This window comes from Neodiprion lecontei, chromosome 2 (assembly GCF_021901455.1).
Source record: "Neodiprion lecontei isolate iyNeoLeco1 chromosome 2, iyNeoLeco1.1, whole genome shotgun sequence".
Taxonomy (NCBI): Eukaryota; Metazoa; Arthropoda; class Insecta; order Hymenoptera; family Diprionidae; genus Neodiprion; species Neodiprion lecontei.
In genome coordinates this window covers 12,126,164-12,143,107 of record NC_060261.1, presented here as the reverse complement: position 1 = coordinate 12,143,107, position 16,944 = coordinate 12,126,164, and the positions used below count along the sequence as shown (strand labels likewise).

At 34.6% G+C, this 16,944-nt stretch overlaps 2 protein-coding genes across 4 annotated transcripts; both read right to left on the bottom strand.

Moving 5' to 3' along the window:
* Positions 1 to 2,730: 2,730 nt before the first annotated feature.
* Positions 2,731 to 11,912, bottom strand: LOC107225728 (ornithine decarboxylase antizyme 1). The gene is given in 6 exon segments (XM_015666285.2): positions 2,731 to 4,195; positions 5,818 to 5,974; positions 6,057 to 6,306; positions 6,923 to 7,024; positions 7,026 to 7,128; positions 11,680 to 11,912. Coding segments are annotated over 5 exon segments (657 nt in total). The 5' UTR covers positions 11,766 to 11,912; the 3' UTR covers positions 2,731 to 4,195; positions 5,818 to 5,858.
* A 581-nt stretch (positions 11,913 to 12,493) lies between these two features.
* Positions 12,494 to 16,662, bottom strand: LOC107225729 (myosin-2 essential light chain). 3 transcript variants are annotated; one of them, XM_046733233.1, is made up of 4 exons: positions 16,657 to 16,662; positions 14,069 to 14,088; positions 13,461 to 13,766; positions 12,494 to 13,126 (listed from the first exon to the last, which is right to left on the bottom strand). In XM_046733233.1, the coding sequence occupies exons 2-4, from the start codon at positions 14,085 to 14,087 to the stop codon at positions 13,020 to 13,022; spliced, it is 432 nt and encodes a 143-aa protein (XP_046589189.1). In that variant the 5' UTR covers position 14,088; positions 16,657 to 16,662; the 3' UTR covers positions 12,494 to 13,019. The 3 variants fall into 3 exon arrangements, with proteins under 3 accessions (XP_046589189.1, XP_015521772.1, XP_015521773.1); XM_015666287.2 differs by lacking the exons at positions 14,069 to 14,088; positions 16,657 to 16,662 and adding exons at positions 14,651 to 14,678; positions 14,776 to 15,029 and having other exon boundaries at positions 12,713 to 13,126; XM_015666286.2 differs by lacking the exon at positions 16,657 to 16,662 and having other exon boundaries at positions 14,069 to 14,123.
* Positions 16,663 to 16,944: the final 282 nt, after the last annotated feature.

The window sequence follows — 16,944 nt, the reverse complement described above, 5'->3', positions numbered from 1 at the left end:
CGATCAACGCATCAAAAGTTACAGCCGAAAAACGTGAACTTGTGTTTTCGACATTTTTCAGCAGGTGCTTCTTCCTTCGTAACTTCTCTCCTGTTGATCCCATGCTGTTTTTGCTGCGTTTTCTGGGTTCCTGGGGGTCCAATTAGTCAGGAAAGGGTCATTTGAATCGAATCTGGGACCAAAAATTTTACGGCTGAAAAATGAAAAAAAAGCAAGGCTAACCCCTTTGCATTTTTGCCGAAAATTTTCGCGATTTTGAAAAGTGCTGGAATAAATTCTTTCATGCACTATTCTGACGTAATTTTGCGAGAGAAATCGATTGGGCGCAGTCCGAATCGTCTGCGATCAACGGAGCAAGAGTTACAGCCGAAAAACGGAGAATTTTAGCCGTCATTTCTCTGCTGTTCGTCCTACGCTCTTTTTGCAGCGTTTTCTTGTGTACACATACATATACATGTATGTTTTCCGTTCATCAGTAAAAGATAAAAATATTGAATCTTATGCTCATCTTAATCCTTTCATTTCCATCTCCGTCGATTCTGGTACCAGTGTAAAACATACATATGCCTGTGTCCCGAGGAGTAATGAATGCAATGAAATCAAGCATAATGTTCATCCTGTACCCTATAAACTACATTTTCAATGCCTCCAATAGTTACACCCTCTGTAATGTCTGTAGATTTTTTGCGATTTTCCGAGACAAAGAAGTTTCTGTCTTACAATCAGAATCTATTAACTGGAGCCATTTTCTACTAATCATACTCATAGCAATGCAAAAAAAAAAATTCAGACCGTCTGCTGCGACAGTACAAAGAAATCGCGATATCATTTTTTTGCCGCGTCTTTCGAACTGCTGTTTCCAGCAAATTTAGAGTATATGCTACGGTATTTTGTCGAAAAATTTTGACGATGTAGGGGCTGAATCCAAATGATTCCAGCGTTTTTGAAATTAGATCGAAATTTAAGGGAGCTTTCCAGTGTGACAGCCCCAAAAATCGCTGTTTTTCGCGATTTTTTTTTTTAAAGAAAAAATAGTCCAATCGGTCTGGTTTTTTTTTTGTATATTAATTGGGTATTGAAGAATACAAAACAATTTTTTAAAGATCGATTTATTTATTAATTAATATCTCGAAAAATGATGAAACAATTGTTGCAGAAAATGCACTTGGATGTGGTGTCCACGTTGGGGGTCACAATTTTGATCTGAAACAAAAAACACAAAAAGATTATTGATCGGTATATAATTGGCTTTCGTGCTATGGAGGCTTTTTTCTTTTTTTTTTGCAAAAATGGCGCCGGTTTGAAAAAAAGTATCGATTTTAGCATTTTTTTTGGCAGTTTTTTTTACAAAAAAATAGGAAGATGTCAAAAAAAAAAAAGCTTCCATAGCACGATAAACAATGACGTTAAGAATATTGTGTAAAAAATTCAACTCGATAGCTTTAAAACTCTGCCCTCCAAGTTGGATACCGTTTTGAAAAATGCTGTTTCGAGAAAAACGCGTTCAAAGTTTCAAGTGAGGAAATTTTAGGTAAATCGTTTACTTACGGTCAATCAGCGATGCCAGGTCCATGCAATATCCCTTCTGCTTCTTCGAAAAGATCGTGCTCAATGGATTGTTCAGTCCGACGAGCTGTCCTCGCCTCTTTGCTATCCAGGGACGCCCGGCGGTTTGCTTGGGTGATGCGCGCATTCTTGTACTTAGCGGCGAAATCTGCAGCGCTCAGCCCTATCGTGCATCCCATCGTCTCCAAAATTTTTAAAATTGGGTCATAACCTTCATTGAAGGTGCACACAGCACACTGCGTAGCGATTTCTACTATCTGCTTGCCGCAGAATACGTACTTTGGGTCTAGTTGCCACACACAGTGATTGATTGATTTTCAAGAATTTAGCACTCCAACCGCTTTTTTTTTGAAAATTGAGTGCGACAAAAAAATAAGTCGCGCGACTAATTTACGGCTAATTAACGCCAAATTATGCAATAGTCCGAATTCACATTTTCGACAATTGGCGAGCCAAGTTCATGTACGTGCAGGTAGGAACGAGACAATAGAAATAACGATCGCACGGGCAAACGGCCGACGCGGTAGCTGTAGCGCTCCGTTGCCTTCTTCCAAGAAATGCTGTACAGTAACCGAAAAAATCCGAATTTCGGCATGAAAATTTCAGGGAATGTTCGGAAGAGTGTATACTATTCGATAAAGCAAAAAAAAAATCGATTTTTTGAAAATTTCACACTGGAAAGCTCCCTTAATATGGTCCTCCAAATCCGTGGTTTCCATGACTGACAGGTTTGTAGCATTCTGCGATGAGTAAGGAAGAAGAATAGGATACAACGGCAGGAGACTAATTGAAGGTGGTTTGGAGTTTGTGTTTTTTGTCGAAAACCGATTAATCTTATTCGTTAAAGTTTTATTTGATTTTTATTTAGCAATCACTTTTCAAGTATGAATGTTAAATGTAGCATAATAAGATTTAGAGTGATCATGTATATGTATGTATATAATATAATGTTATCATAATACTAAATACGATGGTCCGCATTGCATAAAATCTACTCTTTCTTTTTATCTTCATATTAGATTGAAATGAATGGTTTATATTATCTCTTCTTTTACCAAAAAACTGTGATCAGTAATGTATACACGTATATACTTGGAACATCTATGAAAAACAGAAAGTTGGATTTTACACAAAACGGCCCAGCGATTCAATTTACCTACAGGCAACTAATTAATTGAATATCTTTTGTTTTTATTTTTTTATATTTTGCAAATTTTTTTTACTTTTTTTTATGCATAATTTTTTTTTTTTACTTGTCTGCGCCAGTTCAACTTTTGAGGCGTATTCATTATCAAGAATTCTTTAAGCGTTAATGCATTGGGAGTTATCAAATAATCATACTTAAAATCTAAAATAAAGTTGATTAATTCTAATAAAATTAATTATAAACTAATACGTAGAATGAATAAAATACTCAACAATATGCTTGCAGTGTTCGCAACATAGAATCATTGCAATGAGTTCTGGAGATATATATTAGAAAATGCTTTACATCTAATACAAATCGTAAGATGGCATCACTTTCTGGTGATCCATACGCAGGTTATCGATTGATTGCATATACCAAAAGGCTTACCAAGTAATATTCAATGAAGTCAGGAATGGCTTTAAATACGTCTTTGCACAAAGATAAAATATTTGCTATTTGCTGAAAACAGTGAAATGGGATCCTTCAGGAATTCAACACTCGCAAATACGTTATTTGAAACATGTTGATTGCTAAGATCACAAAAATTGTGCGACATATTTGAAAATTAGTAATCATTCATCAGAATAAAGAGCAAAGTGCAAGTATTGGTATATTTTCACTGATTAGCCGACTATGTTGTTAAAAAATGTGGTGAATATATGATTTTGATCACTTCCTCAGAACCAGTGAAAAGTTGTTAAATATTGCAATTTGATTCTTGTTAGCTGAAAAATGTTGAAGTAGCTAATGCATATTATCTTGTTCACTTACACGCAAGTATAACAATAACAATAATAGTAATATATAATATATGATTATTAGTATAATAATAAAATTATATTAATATTGGATGAAATGATAAATTATAATAACTCCCAACCTGTCACGATTAACGCAAAGTTTAATCAATAATAAATTTAATACTGCTAGCTCGTCAATCTTACCATAAAGTTTCTATGATGTTATACAACATGTGAAATAAAAATGGTCAAGTGTTCAAGCAGCATTCAAGACGTGGGATATTTTGTGAGCGTGTAATAATTGGATGTTTTATCATTATTAAAATTGTTCAAGAGAATGATAATTTAACAATTTATTAAATGTCTATATTTTAAGCTCTAAGCATGACTATCTTTGTTGTATACTTCAATTTCTTAAACTTAACTCATAGGTAACAGTATATATGTTGGTAGAAGGCTACAATTATAATTGAACATTCACCAGCTTTCCATAGCTGAAAAATTTCACATCGAAATAACGAATAAAACTCAAATTGCTGCTTAGCAATTTTCCGGAAATATTAAGAAAATTGCAGCATATGGCGCGGGCAGCAAACAAAAAACATTAATATGACAAATTATAACGAATTTTAATGTTTCTCTTTTCAATTCCCTGCAATTGACTCCTATATGCCTTATCTTTAACGTATAAAACTGGTACCTGAAAATGGACAAAAAAAAGTTGTAAATTAAAATGAAGAATCAAACTGTACAATTAAGTCCACATTGCAACGAATTTTTCTATCACTTCCCAGCAAGTATTTGAACTCGAAAAATGAAATTCGTTCCAAATTGATTAATGTTCAAGAATATTCATTCCAATGTTAAAAACTGATATCTTTCTTAATGTAAGCATGCTTTTTTATCGACGCAAGTTTAAGCTCGGAAAAGCGATTTCTTTACAAAAAACTAAAAACAGTATTGACTTCAAAACAAAACAAGAAAAATATTTCAACATAATAATGTAGAAGGTTTAAATTTCTAACCCGAGTACCGAAAGTTTTGAAATATCTTTGATGAGCATTTAGGTAGATAAACTAACCCATATAGAAGATGGTTAATAGATAACCGACATCAAATTTTACTTGCTGTAGATATTTTATATACTCTCACTGCATACATGTGGAGTAAGATTGAAGAAAGAAAATATTTGATAAAAATAGATATAATGCGTTTCAACTTATCTAATCATGTATTAATAAAATACATGAAGAAGTTAATTCTTTGTATTTGTTTGAAGAAATAAAAGAAATAACGAACGCTAAGAATGCACACATCATGTTCTTTCATTATGTTTGTAGTGTGAACTTAAGTTAGTAATTGTTTCAGAATCAAAAGGCCTTCAATGCTTCTGCAATTATAGCATTGAATCACGAAGTTCAACATATTTGACCCAGATTGAAAAAATCTGTCAATAAAATTCCCAAGACGCACTGAATTGGACAAGTTTAATGCTTGAAACAAGAGACATAATTCACGTATGAAAACCCTGGTAGAAATTATTTTTTCAAACTCTTAGAAATATCTAAAAATCTCCTCAGTTTGAATCTTTATGTCAGCTTGCAGTTTTGCTGAAAAATTTCCGACAAATCATAATGATATGCAAGAATTTTATGGTATAAATACCTCAATTTTTATCTAGAACATAGATTTCGGTACACGTATGAAAAAACTATAATGTTTCTTGCAATCGTCTGTGAAAAGTTTGCAAAATTCAAGTTTTATTAAAAGTAATCTTTTACACATATGTCCTAATTTTTGCCAGCTGCATTTCAGAAATATTAATCTTCACTTCACTGTTTACTAAAAATTTCTAATTGCTATCGGAAATCGACCCCATTTTTCAATAATTCTGTATTGTCAAAAAATACGCAGAACAACCAAAATTCAGATTTTTTCATATTCGTGATACAAAATCTTATCAAAAGATATGAGTTTCGTTGTTTCCATCTCGATTTAGTCAAAATTTGTCAGAAACTAGTTAACACGGAGTCTTTTAGATTTTCAATCGACAACAAAAGTTCGCAAGAATATTAGTTTTGTCCATAAATTTTAACAAACATTATCAGAATCATTCAAACTTTTCCTGCAGATATAACACAGAAGTTTTTTCATGGTTGACCGAAGAGATGGTAAAATTTTTCTGAGGAATTTCTAAGACTTTTATATCGGATATGTACAGAACACACTCTTGTTTGAGTATATGTGAATGATAAATGTGAATTTTGCTTTTTGCTGTCGATATTATAATAATATATTTATAGTAAAACATTGTTCAGTTACCTCTGAGTTAGATTTAAAAGTGAAGTCACGTAGTTGGTAGATTACTCGATAGCATAGAGCATGTAAAGATTGCCAGAATCATTGCCGGGTGGCACGAGTGCATGGGTTGGTGGTAAGACTGTGAAGCCGAGGAACATGAAGGTTCGAACAAGCATAGCTGAAATGAAAAACACACAATGTTCGTACGAAGAAAATATCCACCACAATTAACAGTCGTCGAAAACATGACGTATGCTTACCTCGATCGGTGCGATCCTTCCTCAGGCAAACAACAACATTGGTGCAGTGGAGAGTTTCTTCCGCATATTCGAGAAGAGAAACAAATCCCTCTTTCGAACCCTCCGGAAGGAGACAGCTAGGAACTTGGATGTAGAGACAACCCTTCCACACAACTGTTTCCCACTTAACGCAAGTGCTTTCGGTCAATTGGAGTGCGAATGTTATACGCAATGATTCCTGATTCTTCAATTCATTTAATAGTTCATTCTCCTGGAAAATTATAATGCTTGTAGATGAAGGATGCGCAGTAGCACATTGAATTATCATGGTACAAATGATTTTTATGGAAACTGCACCAAAATTTTTCTGAAAGTATTTTGGAAAAGTGTCGTAACAAATTCTAATATTTCTTGGAAACTTGGTAAAAATATATTTCAATTTCCATGCAGAAAATTACTGAGGAAAAATGGACTGTACCATCTGAATCAAGCAATACAAAAGAATGAAAAAAAAAAAAAACAAAAAGAAAAAACGTATTATTGCCAACGATAGTGAACATGAATGAAACAACATCCCTGATATGCAATAGAAATAAATGTAAGTAAATTCGAGTAACGTCAGTGAAGATGGCAACAGTTTCAGAAAAGTTTATCAGATTACCAATAGAAAATGAAATTCAGTAAGAGTAGGAGGTTTTTCCAAAAACTTTCTAGAATTTCTTGAAGCAGCTCACAATCATCGTTAGAATAATTCAAAGATTTCCAGCGGAAAAGATACAAAACCTTTCTCGGGAGTGTTCAGAGATATGGTAAGTTTCTGAGAATTTTTTGCACCAGGAAATTCATTAATTTTTCTACTTTTTACAGGATTGACAAACGGCAATTACTTGAACAATTTGGGAGCTCACAGAGAGCTGACTCTGCTTAATCCCCACGCCGCGGCTCTCTGTGTTGACTGTTGAGACAGACAAGGCGGCATGGGGCGCATCAGGACCACCACAGAGGCCCCACGCCCAGCGTTATACAGTAGTGCTGCTGCTGTTGGCGCATTCCCTCATACATGCCTTCCTCGATGTATTTGCTCGACATCCCGCTTTGTGGAGAACAAAATAGTAAAATAGAGAGCCATAATTAGGTCCATAATCCAAGAAAATTCATTCACTATATCGCTCAATAATTACTCTTAAATTCAAGTTCGAGAAAAAAATTATTCCTGCAGTGGATTTTAAAAATTTACCAAGGGTAGGCATGTTGTCAGCCAAGAATGTAAACACTCCAAAGCCAAAAATAAGTCTTCAGAGGTACATGGACTACTATGCTTTAAATAGCACAGGTTGCGTGAGTGTATGTGTGTGTGTGTGTGTATTTTTTTACCTAGTCATCGTGTATATCTCATCTGTGTTCATAAATAAGAACTAAGAGAAGGTTATTTTATCTATGTGCGTAGTAAAATTCATTTTTACAAGATAAGCTAATCAAGAAAATGATTAACACAGTTATGTAACTTGCTTTCAAAATTCTGAACATCACAAAAACAAAAGTATGAGAATGTTCATAATTAAAGTAACAAATGATAAATTGTGTTATAATATACTGTAAACTCAATTAAATTAGATAAACAAATTATATGTTACGAGTTATTAACTTGAAGATGTAAAATATGTAAAAAATTATCAATAATTTAACCAAATAAATGAATATATAAGGGAACAGAAAGTAGAACAAATGAAGGAAGAGAATTTCGTTACGTAAATCATGACCCAGATCAAAGAGGTTGTTATTTTTAAAGTCGAGATATGGACGTATAAAATATGTTCACTATAGAATTGTTAACATCATTCGACTCCAAGTAGCCAAGAATATAAGCAGTATCTGTATTGGTAATGTTGCACAATGTGTTCACGAAGAAATGGAATAGCTCTATTGCATGAAAACAAAAAAAAATAAAAAATTTAAGCACTGTTTTGAACATAAAATCTAGTACACTCTTATTTTTTGCGATACAAGTTTGCTATAAGGAATCAAATCAGAGATGAAATACAAATCTTTTTCGTGTACTTATTCATGAAGCTGTGATTTACAGCTACAGAGGCGTTAAATAGTTAGTTGTGCAAATTCTACCAAGCAAACACCACGGACCAATTGGAGCATTTGAGCATTGATTGTAGCCTCATAATCGTCTCTGATATAAGTAGTGAGAATGCCAAACATTGACCATAATCATCCAAGATTACATATCCAGAGAAGAACCGTTAAATTCACAATTAGACTTATATTCAGTGTTAGAATAGATGTTATGTATTGGGGCATGATTAACGTTACACTGTCGCTAACAAAAAATTATTCACCTGGGCCTTGGAACCATTGTGATTCAGTCAACAGGAGGTCTAAAAATAATGTCGATGCAATGATTAGGATTGTTGGTAGCTGCAGAAAAAGGGCTTTGCCCTTTGACCGTTGTAGCGCGATAATTTTTTACTAATAATTTTGCGCAGGCAAATAAACAATATTGGACTGGCCAAAGCCAAACGCTCTCAACAGCTCTGCTTTTCCTTTGGTTGTTTTCTATGCCCAGTAAAAAATCAACTGATCATTACCAGGGCTTGCGTTCCAAATTTATAAGACTCGAACGGTACACAGCGTGAAAACATTGTTGAATGCCCAAGTTGTCGTCATTGAAATGGGCACGAAGCCAAATCTGACAATCGCAAGCAAAGTGAATTGACTTTGATCTCTAGCTATGGAGAACATCGCAAAAGTACTTGCTTTTAGTTAATTAAAGCAAAACATGCTACGATTGGTTGTCGGGCATTTGCGGTTGAACGGGCTGCATTGTCTGAATCAAAACTTGGAAAAAAAAAAAACTATTTCAAAAATCTCCAATAATGACACATGCACCAATGATGGTGAACGCAACTGGAACAATGTTCATACTAAGTGATAAAAATGATTCTGAGCAAATTCGAATAACACAAGCTAAGCGATATCAATAATGTGAAAAAAGTATTTATAATTACAACGTTCAAAATGCATAAACTGTGATGTCTTTCATGAGGTTCCGATATCTTTGGGCTTATTTAGTTCGTCATATAAATTGCAGAGACAGCCTGAATTCAATGCCACTCATATTCATCTCAGGAATGAATAAAAGAGGCTGAAGTTAGTAACGTCAACGGAACAAAACACCAGGGATCAAATCATTACTGCGCAATTTTAGCATGACGTTGAACAATTGTAGGCAATTCAAGAAGTTGGCTTTGCAAAATATGAATATATTTTATTTGTCACAGTTTTCTAAATTTTAGACATTCCTAAAAATGCGAAGTAACGATTTTTCCTTATATGTGTAACTTCATCTTTATATGCGTAAAGGTACATTTGTGTAGGTATAGTTCAATAGATGTTGAGTTCATAATTATACTTGCATGTTGCAGCTCACTATAGTATTAGATTGCTTGAATGTTATTCAGACAATTTATGGAGACTTGGTTAGCAAACGTATTGAGCCCAAAAACATTCAAATTAATTGAAAAACACAAGAGTTTAAACATTTTTGACGTTCTAATTGTAGAACTTCGCCTTAAATTGTTGATGTCTTACCTTACAAAACTCTAATCTGTTCAGTATCATTTCTATTACATATTACAGATTTTGTTTCATTCGTATTAACCATTACAGGATAAATAACATTGCCAGGGATTTCTGAAACTTTTTTATCCCAAACTTTTGATTCCACTAGTCTAGCCTATTCATCCTTTGAGCTAATAATGATATGCTCCATAATTTAATTACCTAATGCCATTTTATCTCAATATATTGATCGAGCGAATTCAGAACTCAATAAACGTAGTGCAAAGTAAATAAATCGCAGTGTTGCAGAGCTTACAAGTTGTATTTACTTGCATACTGGAGAGTATGCGATTAGTTTAAGGAGTTCATATCATGCTGGATGTTATGAGCTCCAATGTACGATACCAAATACAAGTATATCGGTGCAAGATACACAGAAGTCAGATAAGGACCTCGCAGACATTTTCTAATACTGCAGCTGAACAAATGAGCGGGTAGTACCCTATACAATTGACAACTGTATATTTGTCAATTTATGGTCTAAAATGCTTCATATTGAAATGTCTAACATTTCCTTCAAAACAAAATCCCGAAAACCTATTTAGAAAATCATTACTTTACCGAAAATACTACCTCAAGATGTCAGATCGTCCTGTTTTACTTATCAATTCAGCAAACAGTATTCACATATTCTTTTCCATTCCCGAGTGTTGAAATCGTTTAAAATTATATGAAATACTAAACTTTGCGACTGAACTCACGTTGTCATAGGAAAATATTTAAATAATTGACATAGAATAGAAATATTGAAGTCAGCTTCTGACTCAGCTCTTAGCTCTTGGCTCTTTATTCGTACTTACTCTCAGTTCTCCGAAATTTTTTAAATTACCACAGATGTATCAGTAATGAACAATCATAAACTATCATTTGTCAAATTTTGGGGGGATTTTAACAATCAAGAGAGGAGAAATTTAAAATACAGTTTACTAGATCAGCAAAACAAGGTCGGACATCTGTAAAAAAATAGAGTAGCCCAATCTAACCATTGCATAAGACAATTATTGACATAGGGAATATCACTTTGCATAACAGATGTTGACAACTGAATCCACTATATCCATCAGACCTAGATTTAAAATTGTTTAAGTAACCTCTACTTGGCCTCAACTTCTGACAAGCGGTACGAAAATTGTTATAACATTGTTAAAAAATCTTTCACATCATTGTCGATAGTATATAATATGTGTTAACATGCTTTTACACATATGGATATTCTGTGATACGTTTGAAATTAGAAATTCCAACGAGACACAGTGTTTACACTTCGGAATAGATATACAATTGGCATTGGTAGATTAGTATCAAAACATCTGGGAAATATGGAGAAAGCAATATTTGAATTTTTAGATGTGTACACAATTGTAGTAAAGTCGTCAACATGACATACAAGCAGAAATAAAATGAGTGTCATACAAATGAATATAGATTATGATTTCTATGGGTTCATTTACAGAAAAATTGAATATTCAGTAATTTTACATTATATTAAGCAAAATTAAATATAAATAGATTAAAACAATCATAGACACAATAAAGATAAAGAATATTAATGGAGGAAAACAAAACAAGTTTTGGAACATTCTGGAACTTTACAGTCGTAAATTCAAAAGTTTAAATCATCTCATATTAACAACTGACGAGACTTTGAGCCAGTAACAATTACGGGATTAATACATAGAATATTAAGCAGGTGAAAAACTGTTCATCGCGCATACAAATTATCATTATCTCATGAGATGATAATTATGAATGTGAAGAACACAGAAAAAAAGAAACCAATGGCAGACATCGAAATCGAGATAATTTTTGTCATACTGAGGAACTTGGCCTTTAAACGAAGAAACAAAAATATAACTTGACTTAATAATTGTGAATAGATACAAATTTGAAGTCGATATAATCGAAAGAGGTCAGGGGGTTGGTAGAAACAAATTATATTGGCAACGGAACGGTATAACAAAGTATGCAAGATGGCGTTTAACGTTAAATAAAAATGGCGCATAGGTGAACTCACCAATTACTGGAAATTAAACTTGGCATGATGTCTTCGTTTTTACTACGTTCAAAATTACTCAACGCCTGACTGGCTCTAATACTCATACTTCTTCTTTCGTAAAATCTTGGCGGATTTAGTTTAACTGCGTCGAGCAGAATTTTGTTTTCTTCTGGAGACACTGAGCTAATACTTTTCTTGCTTGCTGCGCTGTTGAGCGTACGTGCGATTTGGAGCAATGTGGAAAATCTCCCCGAACATTCTATCCTTGTACGTGTACTCTGACGTCACCGTCCGATTACGAGACTGAGACTGCGCGTCGCGCATGCGCATAAAACGAGTTGTTTGCCAACTACGACGGAGACTACGAATACAGACTGTCGACACGACAGTGCCGTAATCACTTGTAAAGTTACGAATGATAAGTAGCGGAAGTATTTCGAAAAACTTTCTGAAATTTCGACGAATTTATCTTCTACGGTTGCATCTCGATATTGCATTCGACATAGACAATACAGATTTCGACGTGCATTATTGAAGTGTTTCGTGAGAAACTAGGTAGAACCTAAGACTTCTGATAGTAACAGTCTTTGAATATCTTCACGAAACAAATAGAAACTAATGCAGATGCACGGCATAAACTAACTGTTGTCAAGCTTATATATGTGAAACACAGAAGTTTAATAATCTAATATACGATAAGCGTAATGTTCTATATTTATCTCACATCAGATAAATTTTCTCTGTCCTCGCACATTTACGATATGAATTGGTAAAAATGAGAATTTGCAAATGCGTACTATTCGTTTATTATAAATAATGTAACAGCTAGATATTTGAATGCAGAAACAAGATGTTTTACAATCATCTTGAGTTACGTTTTTATTCCATCCAGATAGATTTAAATATTACGATTATACATCGCAAATGAGGAGCATCGCTGTACCTCAGAAATATTCTTATTGATGGCTATTTCTCAGCCACTAAGAATGTGTACGATTCAGATTTAATCAATTGAATTATAGCACGGAAGATTGGTTCGACATAAAGGATATTCGGTCAAGGCACCACACTTTATTAGCTAGATTTCTATTCAAATAATTGAGTTGATTATCTCTCTTATTAGTTTTTTTTTCTTTTTTGTTTTGTTTTTTGTATAATATAAAAAAGTTTATTTTACTTGTGATACAATAGCAACCGATGAATGGTATCCATAAATCGTTGTTGCAACATTTGCATCTGCTTCGAATGTGACATATAAATAAAAATCAAAGATATTTATTTCTTTTTAAATACTTTTGAAAACAATACGAAACTAATAAAAAATGAGTAAGCAATTACTGCATAAGAATATAGTGCATTCAGCCGCACATGATTTGACGAACGAAGTCTTCATAATTAATATTCCCTTGTGAATCCTCATGGCCAGCTAACAGGGTCTCAACTTCTTCATCACTGAGTTTCTCTCCTAAATAATTATGAACCATTAGTAATTATCATGCTCCTCAAATATACGAATAGACAAAAAATGAGTACGGAGATATAACACACTTTTTAGTAAAAATATTGTTTGAACAATTTTGTTGACGTTGAAAATAATGAAACGATCTAATAAATCATATTTTATTTTTGGTACGAACAATCACTGCTGTCCAAAATTATTTTCAGAATCTGTCAGAAATATCTATGAATTAACATAGTTCAGAGAAATTTATAAAAAATATTTAAGAGGAATTTGTGAAAAAAAAAGAATTTTGCCATGTAGGTCTCAACATACATCAGTTGGGCAATAGTTTACATACCAAGTGTGGTTAACAGATGCCTGAGTTCGGCGGATGAAATGTAACCATTTCCATCTTTGTCGAAGTGTCTCAATCCCTCAATGAAGTCATCAGCAGTATCGGAGGTGCGAGACTTACTAATGGCTTGATAAATGGGCAAGAATACCTCGAAGCTAATTCTCTCATCAGGCTTGTGCTGGTGAGTGAACTTTTTGACGTCTGATTCCGTTGGATTTTGCCCCAAGGCTCTCAGGGCGTCGCCAATTTGAGCAATGTGGATTTTTCCATCTCCGCGGCTATCAAAAAGCTGGAACGCCTCTTGGAATTCTAAAATATTATTAATAAATGACAATAAACAAACCAGATGAGATGAAAAAAAAACAATGTTGCGAATTTTTTCCTGCAAATCCGATAATTCTATCTTATAATTGCAAAAATAAATACTTTTACATCTAGAGCAAAGAAATTTGTGATTAGATTTTACAAAATCAACAAAAATTGAACCTAAATCTAATAAGTGCGTCATTATGTCCATCCTCAGGAGACAAGTAAAGATTGGAATTTTATCAATACTAATGACGTCACTGAGCTTTACAAGTAAGGTAAAATTATTAAGTTATATGATTTACCCTCAACAGATGACATCATCCTGTTGGAAAGTTCTTGATAACTGTATCCATACATCTTTGTATGTTTATGTATATTGTGAAAGATTAAGAGAACAAAAAGAAATCAATAAAAACAAAAAACAGCAAAATTGATGAATTTTCCAGATATTTTTCGTAAATTTAAATCACTCTTTGAGAAAATAGTAGGTCATGGACGTTAAAATTTAAAATCTGCGTTCAAATTCGCGCAAACACAACGATTATTAAAAATTGAATAGAAACATGAAATTAGGGAATAATACAAGGCGAAGAATTTAGGCGCGGCTGTTTACGTTGTCAGCTTCATGAGATAATCGCGAAAACTGAACTCTCGAGCCAGGAATGAGAATAAATTGTCGATGTAAGGAAGAATATGGGAGAAGCGTCAGTATAACAGAGGAACGTTCACTTTCAAAAGTCGAGCCATAAAAGGTAATCCTCGATAAATAGAAGCGGGGCGTGTCTAAAAAGGCGAAGGTATTCTTGACCTGAATTAACGTAAAGAAAAAAGAGAAAAAAATATCTGCCCTCCTTAGTATGATACAGAGAGCTTCAGTCACTCACCGGCCAGCTGATCCTCTGAATACGAAGCCTGGAACAAGGGCACAATTTATATACATATTTCTTGTCTATTTCAAACGAGTTGGTGAATTATTTTTTTTACGTCAATATGTCAAAGCGTTCCTTACCATTGTGCAAAGTACAAGTTCCTGACGCGGAATACACGCTTACTACCAGATGCGTGTCGTCGTGCTGACTAACCGCCAACCGCTCGCTTCTTGCAGTCACAACGAAACGTTCGTGACGTAGGCAGAATGCCACACGATATTCTTTATCACCGGAAGTGACTAATCCAAAGTTCAAATTTCTCTAAATATTGTACAATTTTTGTATCAAATTGCTACAAATACTCGATGAAAATATCGGCGCAACTGTTTTTATCGTTCAGAATGCTTCAAGCCGCTACAAGTAACGCTAAGCATTCCTTGGCGAAAGGCATTCGTTTCCACCGCACGGTTGAATTTTGATTTGCAGAGCATTTAACCAATCGAAACATCGTAGGCTAAGGCACCAATGCGAATTTCACTCCTTGGGTTAACAGTTCTTGATTCCATTTGTTTCATTACCTCGCTCTCAGCAGCCTTAAACTATGTTAAAATAGTTTTTGACCGACCGCATTCGTAATTCAAGGTAGCACCCTGATAATTTCTGTTATATTCAAAAGCTAAAATAATCGCACGGGCCCATCGTATATATTTCATCATATACCGAGAGGTTCTCTTGAAAGGACCCTCATCAATTGCAACCTTAGAGCGTATAAAGGGTGTGTTCCGATATTAGCTCCCAGTGCTGTCGACAATATTTTATCTCTTGCGCTCCCGAGTTCGTGAATAGGGTCTGCTTCTGTCCTAAAGAGATTTTAGCGCTGCTAGCTAATTTCGGAACGCATTCAAAGATATAAACATGGAGCATATGGAGGAAGCATCGATGCCGAAAAAGTGAAGATTGCAATTCGTCTAGTTGATACGCGTAGCCAACTTCCTAAAAATGTTACTGGCATGATAGGTAGATCATATAGGTATCTTCAGTCAAAGCTGACTGAAACGCTCACTGTTAAAGTGGGGGTATTGGAAAGACAGATAGCTCGGAGGTGAAGTGCTGTCTCCTTCTACTAGCTACTGCGCATGTGTGAGACTTTCTAAGCAATGACGTAGTGTCACCAGAGATGAGTTGAAAGGGGCACTGATCTCCGGTATACACACTTTTTGGAAGATTGTACCAGTGCACGAGAAACAGCACTTCAACTCCAAACTATCTCTCTCTCCGGAAAGCCAGCCAAATACCAAGCTATGCAGTGTGCGTTCCAGTATTATTATATTTCAGTGGTCACTTGTCAACCAACCCATTCTACGGAATTTGTTCTTATCCGTCATATCAAGGAAGGTTTGCTTCAGGATGCGAGCACGGGTTGTAGCCAATCAGAATTAAGCAAGATGTATCACGCGCGTTACGAGGAGGTCCATTCCAGAGAACCTCTGGTATATTATAATTATAAGAGTAGTGACATTTCAAATTATAAGACGTCACAGTGCATTTGACTTCTCTTGTCTATTTAATATGGGAGATGAATAGTCGCAACAAATTTCTCATGAATATACCTAGAAGAAACTGTCTTTAAATTCTTATATTAATGGCTCAGAACAAAACGCGAACAGGACTGGCGGATCGTAATTTGACCGTCATGGCGCCATGCGCTCAGCAGCTGTCCTGAGCTATCAGATGCTACCGGATTGGCTAATGTTGAAATTTTCAAGAGGAGCGCATTGATAACTTATGGAGCAATAGTTCTGGCCGTTCTGGCTCACCATATGTATGTTATCTCTAGCATAAAACTCAACGTCTCCGTTGTCTGCCTATATGTTCACTTATAACTCCAGAACTATCGAACCGATTTCGATTCTTTTTTTTTGTGGATAGCTACAACATTTGGCCAGGATTTAGGCTATATTTTCTTAGAACTAGATCAATAGGTTTATAGATGTAACAATACTTCTAATCCAAGTGGGAACGGAAGATCACACACTTATGCGAACTCTGACTATAGATACAGTTTAAAGACCTCGATCAGCTCTACAAAAAAGTCCGCGAGAGCATATATGTATATGGCTCTGTTTAATAGTTTTGCCACAAGAAGAGACGGACTGCTAGTTATACATATAGCTGTTATCTATATATAAGCTGAGTTCGGTATTTACATCTGATTCCTTTATTAAGTCGAAACGCACCGCGAGAACAGAAGAACGCCTGAAAACGCACCCCGCGGAGACAGAAAAAGCGTCGTGTTTCGAAGTAATCAA

What these genes read in the sequence shown, in the direction of transcription:
- LOC107225729 (XM_015666286.2), bottom strand. Translation starts at nt 14,123, where the DNA reads ATGTATGGATACAGTTATCAAGAACTTTCCAACAGGATGATGTCATCT. An exon ending in GATGATGTCATCTGTTGAGG is followed by an intron (nt 13,767 to 14,068) that starts GTAAATCATATA and finishes ATAATATTTTAG; the next exon opens with AATTCCAAGAGGCGTTCCAG. An exon ending in GCATCTGTTAACCACACTTG is followed by an intron (nt 13,127 to 13,460) that starts GTATGTAAACTA and finishes ATAATTATTTAG; the next exon opens with GAGAGAAACTCAGTGATGAA.